The sequence below is a fragment of the Lepisma saccharinum genome, chromosome 8 (assembly GCF_977018435.1).
Source record: "Lepisma saccharinum chromosome 8, izLepSacc3.1, whole genome shotgun sequence".
Taxonomy (NCBI): Eukaryota; Metazoa; Arthropoda; class Insecta; order Zygentoma; family Lepismatidae; genus Lepisma; species Lepisma saccharinum.
The window spans coordinates 10,361,129-10,380,797 of NC_139236.1; the positions used below are offsets into that span (position 1 = coordinate 10,361,129).

The window sequence follows — 19,669 nt, forward strand, 5'->3', positions numbered from 1 at the left end:
TTCATAAAAGTAAATGTTACTTAACAATCAAAATTCTCACTACGCGTTTCTGTCTCGCGTACTGTCTCGCCTTCATCCGTGGCGGAGTGGTTAGCACACCACGTCACAACGCAAGTGGTCCCGGATTCGAATCCAGGCCTGGGGATTAATCGTTAGCCCAGTTTTATGTATAAATTGAAATGCTAATACAGTATAACTGTGCATTGTAAGAAGAAAATTGAAAGAAGTTCAAATTCATTGACTATTTTAATGTATTTATTTTTAATTTAAGGGTGCCTTTTAAGTGTCTATTTTCGTGTCTTTTCTTAGTTTATAGTGCCTAAGTGCCTATTTTCATCATTTTAGTGCATATTTCAGAGGTCTTTAGTGCCTATAAATCCGCACCCTACTAATGACTCAGTCGAAAAAGTGATCGTGTTCAGCTCTCAGATGCTAGGTGAGCATTGCTCGAATACTTAACGCACCCTAAGTGATATGCCTTAAATGATGGTCGTTATGTGTGGAAGCATTCTCTATGCAGCACATTTGCTATGGTCGATGCCATACTCTTTCTAAAAAAGGAGGACATTTACCGATTTCTAAAAAAATCCACCCGGACGCCGGACAGACACCTAAAAAGGAGGACATGTCCGGATAAAAGAGGACGTCTGGCCACCCTACATACAGCTGAATATGTGAAACAGACGATTATCCACAACTCTTACATTTAACACATTTGAGCGAGGCAATTCTGCGTCGCCGAATTGGATTGTGGGCGTCGGCGCATCTGCATCCTCCATATAAGCCAGATCTGTCGCCGATGGAAGGAAAGTGACATCAAGATATTCCAGGAATCCAAAAGGCTGTGACAAATTCCAGAAGAGTCTTTCTCTGCTCGCTTCTAAGACCTCTAGAGAGATAGCGAACGGATCTACGTTGACAGAACCAAGGGCAATTAGTTGGTGATATAATTGGTTTTACATCAATTATGGAATATGTGTGCGGGGGGGGGGGATGTATTATCTTTCTTGAGGTGAAAAAATATTTCTAATCAGAAAATTGTTGCCTAAATTGATTTTCCAATTAATTATTAATTTTGTATGATGGAAAACATGATTATTTTACAATATCAAATTCTAAACATTTTTTAAGGTATTAAAATACAAAAACTCAACAACATCAGGAGTTAAGAAATAAAAATTGTCCAACGTTTTTGCAGTCCCGTATGTACTTACATTATTTCAAGTGGAATATTTACACTGCAGGCCTGCATGTGCCAACAATTAGTCACTTCTTAACTGTACTTTGCTCAATTTATTTCTATTGACACTTTTCAAGTTCATTCATAACACTTACGGATATTTTATACTCGAATACAGTTATATAGTAACCAAGGATATTGCAACAAGACAATGACTACTTTATATTGTTAGTCAGCAATTCAACTTGAAATTGTAGCACTTCTTACTACATTAAAATTCCTTAAAGAGAAAACAAAAAACAATTACAGGGAGTTGAATACAAGGGGAGAGAGTGCAGAATGGTGAATATAATTTGTCCGTAAAATTGAAATACAATTGTTGTATTTAATAATGATCGTAGTACATACAAGGGAGTATGAATTTCTTTCCATGTTGCAAGTGGAAGCTATTTTCTAAAGCGATTATTAATCTAGACACGATGTTTGAAAAATGTGATGAATAAGTATTTACAGAATCCCATGTATTCCTTATGGGAAATCAACTTCAAGTAACGCCTAATCAAATGGAAGTTTCGACTTTTCCGACGACCAAGAAATTGTTCAGGGTGTCCTTTTTCCGTCCATGTACTTTTTCTATGTCATCAGATGTTTGATATTCCCGAGAGAACGAGTAAAATAATGGTCCCATACGTTTAATGCATTTCTCCTTGCGTCCTATGGCAGTTAGCACAGTTCACCTTAAATGGAGTTGAAACTAGCTTTCAAGGAGCTAGAATTTTCGAAGGCTGAATATAGTGCCTCCTAGGGTAATATTAGGTGCCAAAGGAGTGGGGCGGGAGGCTGTTATTACCGTTAAATTTAAAGTAATGGCAATTTATTCTTAGTTTAGATCTGGCAGCTAAACCGATCTCAATAAATCCATTAATGGTCGTATGAAATCGAAAATAAAGAATTCCCGGTTAAGAACATTGTCCTCTTCACGTCAGCCACGGCGCTATAAAAATAGCTGGGGGGAGGGGAGACGCAGCCAATATAACAATATTACGTCACGTGCAAAATGTATGCTCATGGCAAAATTTGTTCTATGTTGGCCGGAGCCAGTGATGGGAAGGGGGGCGGGCGCCCCATTTCACAGTCACAGTTCACGGGTACACAAAGAGCCAGATCGTATCAAAATTTCTGAAAATTGTACAATATAGTCTTTGGTTACTGTACTTGCAGGAGGTATAATCAGACCGGGTAAAATTTTTGTGTAATGGGGGAGACATTTTTAATAATGCCCTCCATGTTCCATACTTTTGAGGGTTTTTACTGTAAAATATGTTAAACTGGCAACACTGTTTCTAACTGCTGCTTCTCAGAAAACCTGTGGAACATCAAATATATTATTGATAATATTTTGTGTGTGCATGTGTGTAGTAGTGGTAAACTACTTAAAATAGGTGGGTCATTCTATTCCATTTCCGATCAACCCTTGTCGCATCATATATTTTTTAAAATACTCTATTAATAATTTCCATAACTTATTTCTAAATTCTTCAAGTGTTCCAATCGACATTTAAGGTTTGGGCTTAGATTTTTAATTTGTGCATTCGGTGATTTTACTGTTTTCAGACTTTTATGAAAATCGCTATAACTTCTGTTGTATAATTCCATGTTTAATGATCCAAAATTCCATTTCTTCAGAGATAAATTCTCTTTCATTAAATATTTGCTCTTCTTCACCAGATATTAGGCAACACATATTTTCTAATTTTTTGCACTCAAGTCTATTATGTCGTTATTCCAGACGCTGGTAAGGAGACACTTCTTCGTTCTAAAATTCCAAACCTTCACTTCTTTTATTCTGGAGCAAGGCCGCGCAAAGAGGCAGAGAAGGGAGGGAGCTTGGGGGAAATCGAGTGGGTAGAGCGAAGCAGTACACGCTGCTGCGAAGGCTGGTAACTGCAGTCACTTTCCCCCTCCACGCAATCCCGTTCCCTCTCTCGTGCTCATTGATGGAGCCGTCTCCCGTCACTACTTGCGCAGAGACTTGTTTTCGTTCGCTTGCTCCACAGTTAGCTGGGACAGAGTATAGTGTATCAACTTCTCTCATTTTTAAGTTGGTAGACCAAGCTTGTTCTGACTTTGTGTGAGGATTCTTTGGCTGATCACCAAAGGGACTGGTTGTTTTCTTCAAAATCGTAATTGGTTTATTATTTTTTTTGCAGTTTGTATTGTTTTTAATTGATCCCAGCACACTAAATACATACACTTGGTACACGCACTAAAGACTCCTTGTTACATCTATGAACCTCACATGACGGATGCATGCAAGTAGAAGTGTTAGTTTCACAAGCACAGAAATGGCCAATGAATTCAGGTCGAAATTCTCAAAGGCGCGTTTTTCGTTTGATGTTGCATCTGTGACAAAGGAACGTCACTGCCAGATGTTTCCTGTCAATAGCAATCAAAATTCATGTTACTACTTGTGATCTGGCTCTCAATACATTTGAACTTGAGTACTTGTTTTAAAGTGTCTTCACTAGAAAAAAAATAAGTCTTTAGTAGATCCAACAATTTTGACACGTACAGTCTTACCTCTAAACTCAAATATCCACCTTGCTTCTTTTTCTAGTAACAAATTACTATGCAATTATTGATTAATTGATTGATTAATTTGGTGTTTTAAGTCCACTTTATGCACAATAAGGCTAATCGGGACTGGATCTACAGTTTAAAGTGGGATCCGAACCACTATGTGCCTCCACCGGGTATCAAACGCGGGACCCCTTGATTACAAGGCGATGACGCTACCACTGCGCCATCCGGGAGGCCCTAGAGCAAAGCAAGTATAGGCATATATGTCGTAAATAGACTGTGGATAATGTACATACTGTTAATTATTGTAAAGCATTTTGATGTTTCTTTTTCGGTTTCCGACAAAGTTAGAACCTTTTAGTGGCAACAATAGCAATGTTAAAAATATTAACTTTCCATCGAGAAAAATGGTCTTTACAAACAAGGGGCCAGGCGGGCGTATCTCAGTTTGTGCTGGAAAATTTTCTTCACAAAGAGACGTGACTAGAGACACAACCGTTTGTGACCAATAACATATTCACCAATTGTTGAGATACGACACACTGACAAATCCTAAATGACTTGTGCAGTATCGTAGCTAGCAATCTCTGCGCCCCCTCGCAACTTTCAGTTATGCGCCCCTACTAGCTGTTTTTTTTTAAATCTTTTCTTTTCTAAAATATTTATTCACGCCTACATTTATATTAGGTAATATCAAAATTGAATTTGAATCAATGTAAAAACTGGTACGAAAGGTTAAGACAACCGACAAACTGTAAAAACTGTTACTACAAAAATTACAATATTGTTAAATGCCCATTACCAGTCCTCTGCGTTTTTTGATGGAAGTAAATTATTTTCCTAGATTGGTCAAGTCCTGTTTTCGAGCCAGATCGATTTTTATGCTTAACAGCACCAGTGCACTCACTCTCACTCTTGCAATTGTGCTTCTCAAGTAACGTTCGATCAATTTTAGCATATAAGCAGTGCATACGTCAGGAATGATACTAGCCAGAATTTTGTTTTCAATCAATTAATTCTGCAACTTAGCTGATGTTCGACATGTTTCTTATTTTGCTTTCAGTTGGCACTACATTCCGAAAATAAACAATTTCTGTAGCTACAATGCAAGATATATTTTCTTCATGTTTCTTCCAGAAATTAGTAGCAGATTCCACTAACTGCCTGTCGGTGTGTTCTGTTAGGAGACTGGGGCTTAAAAAATAAAAGGGTGAAGCTTTCTATGATTTGTTTCATACCCTGAAATCTATTGTTTACTTGATTTACTAGAATGCATTTACTTTAAAAGCAATCCAATGGGTCGAGAAAGCCAAATCATCTGTCAGTTCACTGAAGATGTTTTGTCTTTTACATTTCTTTTCCGTTTGGTAGATGTTGTAATTATGGGCGGGGAGCGGTGAAGGTCAGCGTTGTCAGCCCATTTGTTTGCTTGTCGTCTACCTTTCGGCGACGTAAACTATTAAACTAATGAAGGTTTTCTTCTAAGCTGGTAATCCACTTTCTACTTTTCTATAAGCTCTTTTCAGTTCTTACGGCGGGCGCTCTAGAAGCTTGCATGGGAAGTGGGGAGCGGGGAAACGACCAATCCAGCGCGATAAGAAACGTAGCGGCCAGTAGAACGAGTTTCACGTAGTGCTTTTTCCGGCCGCGTTGTCTCTCTCGGCGCCACTGCTGTTGTCTGGTTGGTCTGTTGCGTAATCCCCCTTCCCCACTTCTCCTGCCAGCTTCTAGAGCGCCCGCCGTAAGAACTGAAAAAAGCTTATAGTGATTAACATTTTATGTTTGCAGTTGTAGGTGCATAAAAATATAATATGTCCGGTTGAAAATATATTTTAACGCCGAAAGCTTTTGTGAACTATCGGTCTTTCTTAAATTATCATTCTTACTGCTCCCCCTAAGCTTGTACGCCGCGGAGGTGTTATTTACGCCACTGGACTTGTGTATCTTGAAAACGGCTGATAGTTGAGGGACGTCGATCTGCCAGGTTATGCGGACCACCTTATACTGCACGTAGGTGAAATACGAAATTTCGCTTGTTTGAGATACGACACTTATGTGACGGGGTCGACTACACACACACACACACACACACCCACTTCGAAGAAGTATACATTACCCGATGTAAGTCTTGCTCTCCTTTTCAGTTTGGCATCGCATTTTTCATTTATGGTCTCGTCTAGACATCTCAAAGGTTGTGGTTTCGATGTCGTCTTGAATTTCAAATGCTGGCTGGATCTCCATCTTTGTCACATTTCTACACATACTTACATTGCATCAAATTAGTCTCTTAATTTTGAATATAGCGAAAATCTATCTATCTATTAGTTGCATATCTATTTTGTTTCCAGGTTGGTTCTTGCTTGTTTCCGAGAATGGCCGCATGGCACAGAGCATGAACAGCATAGAGCAGATTGCCAAAGCCAGGCTCAACTACTTCCTCACCAGATTTGACATTCGAGCCTACAAGCTATCCGACTCCAAAGGTAAGCCTCATAACACATGTATTTACTTGTTATAATAAAATACACACTATGTACGTATATTATCCTGTATTTGTAACAACCAGACTCTGTCTCTAGATAAGCGCGAACTGTAAGTCATCAGGCTTATGTCTAAAATTATCCAAATGAAGTGAAGAAATTTGAAAGGAAAACGATTTGATAAAATTAGCACTATTTTCTTTATTGTTTTTAAATATTAACTGATAATATAGAAACTTGGAGGTTGCAAAATGTTGTTACCAGAAAACATCTTCAAATTAAAAATGTATCAAAAATTTGAAATTTTGTTATTTCTTTTTCTTTCCTGTGGGTTAAGGTTTTCCTCTTATTTCAGTGTCACTAATGCGTATTAAACTTTATTGTCCTCGCATGATGGTAAACTAAAACATATAAAATCATTACACCAATCCCAATGTTAGTATATTCACCGACCAATTATTTTTAACTAACGGGAGAGGGAAGAGGGGTGAGTCCGTGACTTCGCTGATAGCATTTGAGATAGGTATTAGATACAGAATGCTTTTCTGGAAGTGGAGGATGTGCAAAACCACTCTCTGTTTACGATTTTCGTCGCTCTATAAATGAATCGTTCCAGAGTCTTGAAAATAAATTCTCGTTGACAAGCTCCAAGAAACCTGGAAGACTTCGGAGAAACTCAGCATGATATTACCGTAAGTATAACTTATCAGAATCGGTAACACTTAATAAAAAAATCGTGGTAGCGTTCTTTGTTCATGCACTGCTTTTGCGCAGAAAGACAGTTTTCTTACCTTTTAAACATATATTCATACACATTCATGCTGATCACATCACCCCCACTCATGACCGGATCAAGAAAGTGTGGGGCGTTACCCCCACGCCCCCTATAGGGGCTATCCACCGGAAGGAAGTGCCTTCGCGCGGAGGCCATACTTGTAGCACAACAACTTCCGGTTCGTAGGCTCACAACATGCCGTTAAAGGGAGCTGAAATTGTATCATGTATGAAAGGAACGAACGAGTGTGTACAAGGAGGATGTAAACTACGATCAGGGCTAAATAATCTTTCATGGATCTCTCTTCATCCATTTCCTCGAGATCTAGGCGCCAAATTATTGCATTCAAGCTGTCAGGCGTGAAAATTGGAAGACCATTAGCAGGAGTAGACTGCGCAGTTTAAAAGTAGTTTATTCCCTACATTTTTTTTGTACTAAATGTCCGAAATTTATTGAAATTAGCAGTTTTTAATCCAGAAATGCAAAGTAAATCATCACCCGAGGGTGAAATTGTGTGTATAATTATTTTTTTTTTTTTAGTATCGGGTAATGTTGAATATTTTCCGCTCCTATAATCTCCCAATTTAGTCGGTAAATAACATTATTTTTCCCGTTTTGAACGTCAGGACTTTAAAAATATCCCGTTCTGTTTCCTTCCCAACCAAAAATTTTGCGTCCCGCACCACTTGCAACACTTGTAACAGATAGGTTACACGTTAAGTTCTTGAAGTACACACGAACTGTATTAAATATTTGTGTAACCAGATTTTTTTGTGTGTGTAACCAGAGGAAATAAATTTTTGTGCAACCAGAGGAAATATTTTTTTGTGTAGCCAGAAAATTAAGTGCGGGTACTATTATTAATTTTCGTCTTTTGCAATGGAAATCTTTTCAACATTGATAGATAGAGTGCCTCCCCGATGGCGCAGTGGTGTCCTCGTCGCCTTGTAATCAAGGGGTTCCGGGTTCGATTCCCGGTGGAGGCATATAGTGGTTCGGATCCCAATTTAAACTGTAGGTCCAGTACCGATTAGCCTTACTGTGCACAAAGTGGACTTAAAACACCAACTCAATCAATCAATTCAACATTGATGGAGAAGAGGTCCTAGGTTTGAACACCATGGTGAGGCAATGGTGTGTCATTGTGTTTGTCCCATTATTAATTTTTCCAGTTTATTATTCATCTTCATCGTCATGTTTAACACAAATAGCAGAAAATTGACTTAAAATAACAATGAACGTTTTGTATTTCTGCGTTCAAACGAGAACGAAACCAGCAAGTGTGCATTATCGCATCCCTCTGACTCGTCCTGACTGAAGAAAGAAGAAAAGAAGACCCTTTTTCCGTTTTTTTATATGTCCGTACATCTCGCACTTTTTCACTTAAAACATAAATGTATGCATTTAAGCGCTCTCGCTCTGTAGGAAAAATTACTTTCTATTTAATATGTAGGCTACAAATATCGCCAAAGAAACGACGATCAGCAAATGGATCTCATCTTGGGATAATACCGTATTACTTCCTAGTTGCTCATCCAATTGATATGCAAAGGCCTCTACTTTGCCCTGATATCTCTTATTCTCCTCGTCGTTAAGTGCTTTTATATGATCCATTTCATCCGGTATACAAAACGAGAAGAAATGCCACAAGTACGCGCTTGAATTGCCCGGCCGCCGTGAACCGGAAGTTGTTGTGCTACAGTTCGACAATCGATTGTGCCGTTCGATATGTTTTTGTTTACTCGTGGATAGCCCCTATACGCCTTCATGGCGTGGTGCTAAGCACAGGGGAGCACTTTTTTTTTTTACTTTTCATTCATACACAAAGTGAAGGGGTTTTACACGTAGTACACCCAATTGTCAACCTCACTTCTACACCCTGGACTGCATTTAGCAGACTAACGAGGCTCTGGCGTCTGGATCTACGGCTAGTGTTTGTTCTTATGTGTACTGAGTGCCGTTACAGCCTCAGCTTTTAACGCAGGTAAGAATAGTTTAGTCCTTCGACATCACAGTTATGATATAATTGTTATGGTAAGGGGCTAGACTCCGTATAATCTGACGGGTCCAAAATAGCCTAAGTGCTGATACATAAAGTGAAATTATTTGTAATTAAGTGAAGTTTCTATTTGAAAGCACTTCTTACAAATGACCACGTTAGGACTCGAATTAGGGACCATCCGTGTAAAGTGAAATTAACTTCAAGCCTTAGATAAGATTCTAACATCAAACTTTAAACTTATTAATCGTTCTGCACTCGTTTTGCACTCTTGTGCATAGCTTTCGATAAGTTATCTTAGTGCAGAGATCAACTCAGTAATGCAGCTGTGTATTGTGCGAAAGATTTGCAATGATTTTGGGGTACAATTTGTGGAGTTTGAGTTTGTTTTTTTAAGTCCACTTTATGCACGGATAGGCTAATCTTGACTGAACCTACAGTTTAGTGATATTCGAACCACTATGCGTGTTCACCAGGTATCGAACCCGAGACACCTTAATTACAATGCGACCACGTTACTAAATCGGGGAGGCTACATTTTGTGCATTAAATGGTTTAGAGAATTGGTATAATCCGTAAAAATATGAAAGGGAATACAGGTGACCCGCGTTCGTGGACCACTGCTGAACTCAAATCTCGCTGTAATTTGTCCACGTGAAGAAAGAGGAAACGTTTTAAGGATTAGAAAACGTCTGAATTTCTCTCTGCCTGGATAGGAAATGTTTAAAGGTTTACCTTTACATGATAATGAACAGTTATGCATAAGATTCCGTAACTTATCTCGTGAAATTCATTTTACTTTCCTATTGCGGTATTTTATGTTAATTCAAGCCAGTTCAACAATGGCATGAATGCAACAACAGTAAACTTGATTGATGCCGTAAATCTTCAATAAAGTTATTTGTTCATATGCATTAGCAGGAGCAGAACCACAGAGATATCGATGAGGTCAATGACTCCTACGCACCATTTTACCGTCTATCATGAAGACTAATGTTATTCATGAATCAAGTATGTTTGTTTCCTTTTACATTTGCCGAGCTTATAAAATACACTGGGATTGTCGACAGTGTACTGAGGAGTAGCGAGTCTAGCAGATAAGAATCCTCAACTTATACTCTGGAGCAAGCGATCGAAAACAAGTCTCTGCGCAAGTAGTGACGCGAGACGACTCCACCAATCAACACGTGAGATGGAACGGGATTAGGTGTATAGTGGAACCACGAGCAAAACAACTTGCGCAGACCCACGACTCCTGTGCACCGTACCCCCGCGAGTAGGAGAGGGGGGAGAGTGGACCATGCTTCCTTATGGCCCGAGGTGTAGGGAAGAAGGGAAAGCTGCGCGGGGACTTTTCGTCCCAAGGTTTTTTTACCTTGTGGTCGATCTATAGTACGGAAAGCAACTGCAGTTACCAGCCTTCGCAGCAGCGTGTACTGCTTCGCATCCCCACACGATTCCCCCCCTTCTCTGCCGCTATGCTCTGCCTTGCCCCACAGATTCCGGGACAGGTTATAGAAGTTTTGTAAATTTAAATCTCAATATTTATTATCTTGTCGAAGTCTTAGTTTATATATAAAACTCTTTTTCACGTGCGTTTCAATCATTGTGAGACCACACAGGTAGATTGGAAAGAGCTTTTCCATACCCTGTCCCAGGTATAGAAAATGTATAATAGTACAATTAATTACTACAAAAATACTTTTCTAACTCTCTTTACTGTAAGAAAGAATGCATCTGTAATTTCATAGCAATCAATGTACGTATGGCCGTAATATTTGTCGCTGGTAAAGGTAAAAAGGTAAAGTTCTCCCCTGTACTTTGCACCACGCCATGAAGGCGTATAGGGGGTGTGGGGTTAGGGCTCCACACTTTCTTGATCACGGCCGAAGGTGGGGTGATGTGATCAGCACCACGGCTCTGGCCGCCTTTACCTGTTAGCGTCGCTGGCTGTAGTTCTATAATTCTGTACAAATATTTTCCTTCAGTTGGTGGATGGTCTGATACTTGTTAACATACACCCTCTCTTTTAAATAACCCCACAAGAAGTCAGAAGCCTTCAGGTCTGTATATCGTGGTGGCTAGTTGTTTCCAGATATCCTCGAATAATTGAATGCTGGTTTTCCAAACTTCACAATTTTAATTCCATGAATTTTTCCATGATAAATCTCCTCGATGTGGACTAAGATTTAAAAAAATAAATAAATAAATAGGAGATTAATTATCAAGACAGTCATTAGCTGTTCGAACACAGTCGTGACTTATGGGTCACCCTGTATCAGTGGTACGCTCAACACCCAAGTGTTATTTCAGGTTCTTCCACTGAAATGCTGTAAAAACGTATCTTGCATTTTGTATAAGTGAAACATAGGCGTGCGGGGGGAAAGCCTTGATGAAAGTTCAGTCGGGAAAGAAATACCTAATTTGATCTCCCTGTTTTACGTCTTATTGCATCGATGAGAGTGTGCATATACCTATATACACCCCATATATATATATATATATATATATATATATGAGAGAGAGAGAGAGAGAGAGAGAGAGAGAGAGAGAGAGAGAGAGAGAGAGAGAGAGAGAGAGAGAGAGAGAGAGAGAGAGAGAGAGAGAGAGAGAGAGAGAGAGAGAGAGAGAGAGAGAGAGAGAGAGAGAGAGACATACATACATACATAATCAATTCATCCGCTCCTTAACAAACCAAGAGCAAAAATAATATAAATTGTCTCTGAAATGTGGACGCTCCTTTCCCTCCAAACAATTGTTCATGCATTTAAGAGAAATCCGTTTAGCAGCAGTAGTTCTCTCCCTGGTAATTTACAATGTATTACAGAAAACCAGTGCCGGATCTACAAGCCGCAAAACCCCGCAGTGCGGGGGAGGGGGCGGAGACAAGTAAGCATTTAGGGAGCCCTCAGAGGGCTCATACATACGTAAAAAAATAAACGTAGTTATTCAGGGGTACAGAAACAAATACAATAAATACAGGTAAAGGTAAAGTTTCATGTGCATGGCACCGTGCCATCAAGGCACATTTAGAGCATGTGGGGGTAGGACCCCACATATTTTCAATGTCGATCATCTTGGAGGAGATGTGATCAGCACCACACTGCGGCCGCATTTACCCCCCCCCCCCGCCAGGTACCATTTGATTTTAGGCTGGGTGGGCATTAGAGCGCTTTTTTGCGTGGAAAACAGCAGGGTTTCCCGCGTGGCACTCAGACTAGAATCAAATCAGTCTAGAATTTTACGATAAATACGGTGGTGAAAGTTTCTTCAACCTATTTTTAATCAGGAAATAGTTATGAGTGCATGATTGTAACAAATGTATAATTTTCCAGGTGTGAGAAAACAGTGTCATATACGTATTTATCGCATCAATATAAAAATTTTGAATTTAATTCAATATGGTGGACGTCCGCTTGGAACATACTTGTGGTTCCCCTAACTCTAACCTGCTAACCTGTTTCTATTATGACCACTTGTACCCACCCTCACTCTTTTACTTTTTGTATGGGGGTGTTAAGGGACTCTTGAATTACCCTCTAGTTCCTTTGTCAACATGAGATCAAGAATTACACACATACAATAATATATATATATATATATATATATATATATATATATATATATATATATATATATATACACACACACACACACACACACACACACACACACACACACACACACACACACATTATATATAAAAAAGGTAAAAAAGGTAAAGTGCTCCCCTGTGCATAGCACCACGCCATGAAGGCGTATAGGGGGTGTGGGGGTAACGCCCCACACTTTCTTGATCCCGGTCGTGAGTGGGGGTGATGTGATCACCCCCCAGGGTTTTCCCCAGGTACCCATGTTATTCGACGCTGGGTGGGCGCCGGGGCTGCTTCCATCGTTAGAAAAGTTCCCAGATTTGAACCGGCCGGGGATCGAACCCGGGACCTTGAGCATGGTAGTCAGACGCGTTACCGACTGAGCCACCGCGGCCACACACATATATATATATGTGTGTTTAAAGATAGTTAGGTAGAGGGGGGCTTTGGCAAGATGTGTAGATCCGGCACTGCAGAAAACAAATTGCGAGGAAAGCGAGCAAGAAAATGTTCAGATCCAAATTTTTGCAAAATGAAAATAATATTGATTTAATATGGTGCAAAAATTTTCATGGAGCGCCATGTCATTCTCTTTTACATTTTTTTCATTTAGATCGTTCGGCGTCTAGGGCCAATTCCGCGCCCTAGCTACGGCTCTGAACTTGACAAGACTGTAAGAAAAGCACATATTGCGAGCGAAGCTAGCAAGAAAATTTTACAAAACTTATTTTTATTTGTATAAAATTTGAAATCGAGGAGGCAATTGCAGCTCTGTGGCCCCCCCTGCAGGTGCTCTTGGCCGCCTTGAAGAAATAATGCAAGAAAGACGTTAAAACAAATTCCATCTTGAGTATCCTTTTGTTCTGCTACTCTTAGATTCTGTTAGTCTTGCTTTCCTTTACTTCCATGTTTGCTTCCTAAATTGATTTCCGTCCAAGGATGGGGGCCAATGTCTCTATCTTAAATTTCTAGGTGAAAATATCGATTTGTAATCAAGGTGTCACGGGTTCGATACCCGGTGGGGCACATTGCGGTTCGGGTCCCACTTTAAACTGTAGGTCCAGTCCCGATTAGCCATACTATGCATAAAGTGGACTTAAAACACCCACTCAATCAATCCAAATCTAGGTGAAAATATAATAATATAGGGGCATGGACGTGATAGCCACATCTCTTAGAAATCGAATGTCAACCTAAAGTACATTTTCACACGTATAATTTGATTTCAGTCATAATAATTTACAATGCAGGAATGAGAATTTCAAATTCAAGAGGTGTTTTTTGAGGGGCAACACTATTATCGGGGTAATATGCCCCATAGAAAAATACCTTGCTTGTCCCTCAGTGGAAAAAAAACTGCGGACCTCCATGATTAGGGGTGCCTTCCTGTGCGCACACCTATGAAGTGAAACCTTTGCTTTGACTCTGCAGATGCCAAGGGGAAGATGTACGTGAAGACGACCGCTCGTTCCGGCCACATTCTGAAGCTGCTGGGGGTGTTCGAGGACCTGAACGCCAAGAAGAACTCCAAGCTGTCTGTCATTGGGCGAATGAGCTCTGGCTTCTCGCCTTCCACCAAGTACGCTCAGTGTTTGAACCATAGCAACGAGGTGAGTTCCTGGTAATATATCTACTGTAGATGCTGATATGTTTCCTGTCGTATGTGCACACAGACTAATATGGACGCGTTTTATGCATGCTCAGTGGCGGCGATTAGGGGGGGGAGGCAGTTGCCCCCTCACACTTTTCGCCACTTGTAACCCTCACTATGCTAAACCTTAGCTACAAGGGAAATGTACTGTCTTTGCCCCCCCCCCCCCACCCAGTTTTGGAATCTTGCTCCCCCGGTTTTCGAACCCAATCGCTGGGCATGCCTTTACTTGAAACATAAGCAGACCACTATTTAATACGCAACAATAGCTTTACCGTAACCACTTCAACTTACAGCTTCCATATTGGATTCATCCATCTTACAACAAACTAACAAGCAAAAGCATAGCGATATTGAAAACCTAACATTTTTTTCATAGCATTAGTACGGTGCCTTCGTTTTGACTCTGGGCCGAGATAGCGTGGGACATGGAGCAGATTCCGGCATTTTCGTCCCGTAATGCCTCTCTTATTTACGCTTATATCTTTAGCATGTAGACAATTATATTTAAATTGCATAACGAGTACTAACCTGTGTTATAAGAGTTGTTCAAAGTTGTTCACGCGCTCTGTGCAAAAACGAACGCCCTGTAGTACCATGTCTACCGGTAATTGTAGCCACCAGGAAACAACTCTTGCTTGAATAAATGCCATAATATGGATCTACATTGTATTAGTATTAGCTCGTAGCTACAGAGGCGCAACAACGAATTTTCGTCGGAGAGGCAAGTACCAGGATAAATGTACCAATAATAATAATAATAATTGCATTACTACTACTACTACTACTACTACTACTAGTGGTAGTATCAAAGATTTGAAATATTTTTTCAACACAGTCAATTTCACATTAGCTAATAATGGAAAACAGGCAAACAAACTGTATTTTTGAATGGCAGAAAATGAATCATAAATGCATTCCGAAGATAATTTTTTTGTACATATAACATGTATAAGTTTCAAGTACAACATATGTTTTACACATATGCAATATCGAGCGACACAAAATAAGTAAATACATATACAACATGATAACACTAAATCACGTACGTTTTCAAAGTGTATTCAATACATCAGGCCCGTAGCCAGACAGGGACCAGGGGTTGTTCAGCCCTCCCTGGCAGGGCTACAAGCCCCCCTCTGGCACTGCCACCAGCCCCCTTGACACCAGGTAAAACTATTTTGTATTCTAATTTGTTTGCAGTGAAGAGTGAAAGTGTAGACAGCAGATATTAGCCCCGTCTAGTTGGCTGCACTTTTTGACACTCGGTGCAGTGCAGGTGTATCCAGTGTCAAGGGTGGTGTAAGGAAATGACGTTCAACCAACCAGACAGAAAGCGGTGTTCAAGTACAGAAGATTCAACAAAAGCCTGTCTGCTGCTTTAAACGGTAATTTGATTATTTAGCACGCACCACGTGACCATGCACATGCACCACACTTGCACCAGTCCGGAAGGTAGTGCAGACGGTGCAGACGAAATCAACGAGCTAGACAACTCGGTGTTGCACCGTGCATCCAACTAGACGCTTCGGTGCAAAGAGAGTCAAAGCGAGTCAAAAAGTGCAGCCAACTAGACGGGGCTATTATACAACTTGATGAAAGATAAATTCACAGAACGTGAACAGCAGCTGTTATATTCGTTCAATCTTGTTTATGAGCCGGTCTAAGTAGGAGCAAATATTTAGAAGATTCTGTAGATCAGTGGTTCCCAAAGTATGCGCCACCCCACTTTGAGGATCTGTGGCTAGCTTGCAGAGGAGCAGCGAAATGTTCCAATACTTTCACAGAAATTATATGATTTTTCTAAATATGTGCTTATTTAGTACTTTTTACAATAAGATGTTTCTGAATTTGAAGCAACCCAACCACACTAAATGAGCATTGCAAGTGTTAGATAGGCCTACATTCTGACTTGGGCGCCGCGGAATAATCTTAAAATACTAAAGGCGCCGTGAAACGAAAAAGTTTGGGAATCCCAGTTCTAGACTTTAGAAATTTTTATCTGAGGGGAGTTTCTTTATCTGTAACTTCCCAATCCCTGTCGCAGCCTCTCGTTTGACAGAAATCTGTGACTTTGACGTCATCATCCACATTCCTTCCACATCTGCGTCAAATGTCAGTAGATCACATGTTTTGGGAACCAAGAGGAGTCTTATTGCGTCTGCTGGGGGTGGAATGTACGGTAGGAACTATGATTGAAGTGAATATTGTTCATTTTTACTTGTATGATATAAATAATTGTCATCAAAAATAGTATGGAGTGTGCATTAAGGGATGGTGTCAAGACCAGTCAATTAACACTTCTAGAAGATACACAAATACTAGTTTTTTTCAATATCTCTAAATTTTATATTTTACATTAACTTAATGACCCCGACACACACAATTTACCTTCATTCAATTCTGTTAAACTTTAGAAAAATGAAATTTGCTTATAAGCCCCCCTGATAACCTGTGAACCCCTCCTGGAGACTAATTCTGGCTACGGGCCTGCAATACATATATACAACACATATTATTTAAATGCATTACATTACAAAAAAAGATACATTGCGAGCAAAGTGAGCTAAAGAAAGTATTTAGAACCAGTTTTTGCAATTTAAGACAATATTGACTTAATAGGGCGCAAATAAATTTAATCTCACCGGATGCCATGGCATTCTCTCTTTTACAACGTTCTTTCGTTTAGATCGCTCGGCATCCACGGCCGACTCCCGCCGCCACCTAGTAGCTACGGCTCTGAACTTGACGAGACGGAGAAAAGAAGGCATTGCGAGCGAAGTAAACAAGACAATTTTATGAAATGTATTTTTATGTGCATAAAATTTGAAATCGAATAGGGCACTTGATCCTGGGTGCCCCCCCCCCACCGTGCAGTTGCCCTTGATCGCCAATGTTTGCCCCCTTTGCACCCCGCTATTTGCCCTAATAGGGCACAAATAATATCACTGGGGGCCAAGGCATTCTCTCTTTCACAACTTTTTTTCATTTAGATCATTCGGCGCCCATGGCCGACTCCCGCCGACCCCTAGCTACGGCTCTGAACATGACGAGACTGAGAAATGAAGGTATTACGAGCGAAGCGACCAAGAGAATTTTACGAAATGTATGCAGTGGCGGCTCGTGGTCTTACATTATCGGTGTGCACTTCAGACTCGTGTCCAGAAGAAGTGTTATTTAACCCCTCTCAAATACTCGCACCCGTTTTTGCGTAAATTATGATGCTAAATGTATTGGCAACCCAAGTTATGACCACCTTTTACTGAAAATGAGGCTGTGGGAGAGTTTTATTTCATGAAAAATATCAAAAATATTAACACAGGGTGGTGCAAAATTCCGTTTACAACGCGGAGGAGGTGAATCGCCAAGTGAAATGAAGACGAAAATGTAAATGGAATTTTGTCTAATGACGCACCGTGTGTTAGCTAGAGGATGCCGAAATCGTGTGAAAATGGACTTCACATCTCCATATGTCGACAAATAGTACTCATAAAGAAGATGCGGCACAGCTTTACTTATTATACAGTTATTATTATAGTTTACTTCTAATGACCGACAGAAGCAAGCGATATCAAGAGAGTAATAAATATTAAGGAAAATAACAGTACTCACTCAGTCCACTCCACACTGTCCTCTTCGTACTTCGAACTTTTCCTTTCTCTTCCACCGTATCCGTATTATTACTGCAGTCGCTGCACGCTTTGTAGTTAACTTCCCTCCAAAAATTCAATAACGTTAAATATTACGTCTCTGCTTTCGCTATGTACAGTTTTTCCTTTCATTATGAAAGCAAACACTTTTCAATGAAACAAGAACGAGCTTTTGACAGTGCAACAATTTTGTAATGCACGAGCAGGCACAGCTGACTGATCCACGGTTCCCCTGCGCGGGTTAATATGATAATTCGGCTACAGCGCCACAAGGGCACTTTATTTTGACCAAGCTGCACTAAGCAAAGACAATGCAAGACATTGTTTGAAGCACGCGTTTCGCTTTCAGTTGCCCCCCCCCCCCTTCTTGCACCTTTCATGCTCGGAACAGTGTGGGCAAAGATACCATAGAAATTCCCTTTAAAAAAAAATCCATCGATTTACGACGATGTGTGGGTTGCCTCTACTCCGCTGCACGATCTCAAATGGAACGGGATTGCAACACTGCTGTATCGTGAACACAACGCTAGCAGTGTGCGTGAAGCCCATAATACCGCGATCTCTTCTCTTTTCTTGCAAACAGCGGCAAACGAGCACAGGGTGACTTGTGTTGCGAGCGAACGTATCTCGGTAGCAGGCACTGGTAAGGCGAACCCGATGGGGCGATTGGGCTTCGGAACGTTTGATATTTTGAAGGAGGTAGTTTCCAGTGAATAAGTATAAAAAAAATAATTGCATTGCAGATTTATTTGGGTGTGCACGTGCGAATGTGTGAATAGGCAAGGCCGCTACTGAATGCTCCTTGTCTCCCCCCCCCCCTGTAGTTGCGCCACTGCGTAGCTACTTTGTAAGGTTGCGCTGGACCTTGACTGAGCCAGCAAAGTCGTTTCCGAAAATTCCACTACTTTTGAAAAAAAAAATGCTATGGTGTTCCAAATTCTGACAGCTATTTCTAATTCTTTTTTACGGCGTTGAGGTAAAACTTCGTATAGTTTGCTTTCGTGTTGTCCAGATTTTTGTGATGATTTCGTGTCACCCTACCATCCCAAAGTCACATGAAGTTTAGCGCCACCATGGCTTTTAATAAAATGTTGAGATGTAACAATATTTCCAAATTTGCTATGTTTGTTGTTGGCCATGGAAACGGAAGTTGCTAGGAAACTTAAATAAGATATTTTATCTCCGAAAATCTACGCTAACTAAGTAATACTTGAATTTTCGTATTTCAAACTATGAGCCTCGGGATCTCATATTAAGGAGGCAAGATAGCAATTTGAGGAGAATGATCAAAAACATAATTAGGTGCTGCTATTGAATCTGTTTAAATGAAACATACGTATAACTAACTATTTTTAAACGGACAGTGTTTACCCAGTTTATCATAACGAAAATAGACAATAATATTGTGAACATTTTAGAATATTAGAGCACGTCCACACATAACGTTGCGTTCCAAAAATTTTTAAATAGGTGTACGTATTCACTTACTTCCCTTACTTCAATAGCGGATGCCAACATTTTGAAACAAGAGCATGGAGGAATCCCATCTCTAACATGCGAGCATAAAGCATGTGGCCAACGGCCACGTCAAAAGTGCGAGAGTCCATCCAATATCTATAGGATGTTCCGTATAGGACGCCGAATTAGAAAATTAAATAAAAATAGGGAAATATCATGAAAATAGTTATATTTCACATATATGTAAGCAGTAGCATCTCTCATTTACGTATAAAAGACAATGTCAGGCATATGACTACCGCT

The 19,669-nt window shown here is 40.2% G+C and overlaps 1 protein-coding gene across 1 annotated transcript in view; it reads left to right on the forward strand.

Moving 5' to 3' along the window:
* The window catches only part of LOC145991366 (uncharacterized), a 50,766-nt gene that overhangs the window by 11,289 nt on the left and 19,808 nt on the right, over nt 1-19,669 (forward strand). The window contains exons 2-3 of the mRNA XM_083127360.1: nt 6,109-6,243; nt 14,039-14,217. Coding sequence (XP_082983486.1) covers nt 6,109-6,243; nt 14,039-14,217 — 314 coding nt within the window. The remainder of the gene's footprint in view (nt 1-6,108; nt 6,244-14,038; nt 14,218-19,669) is intronic.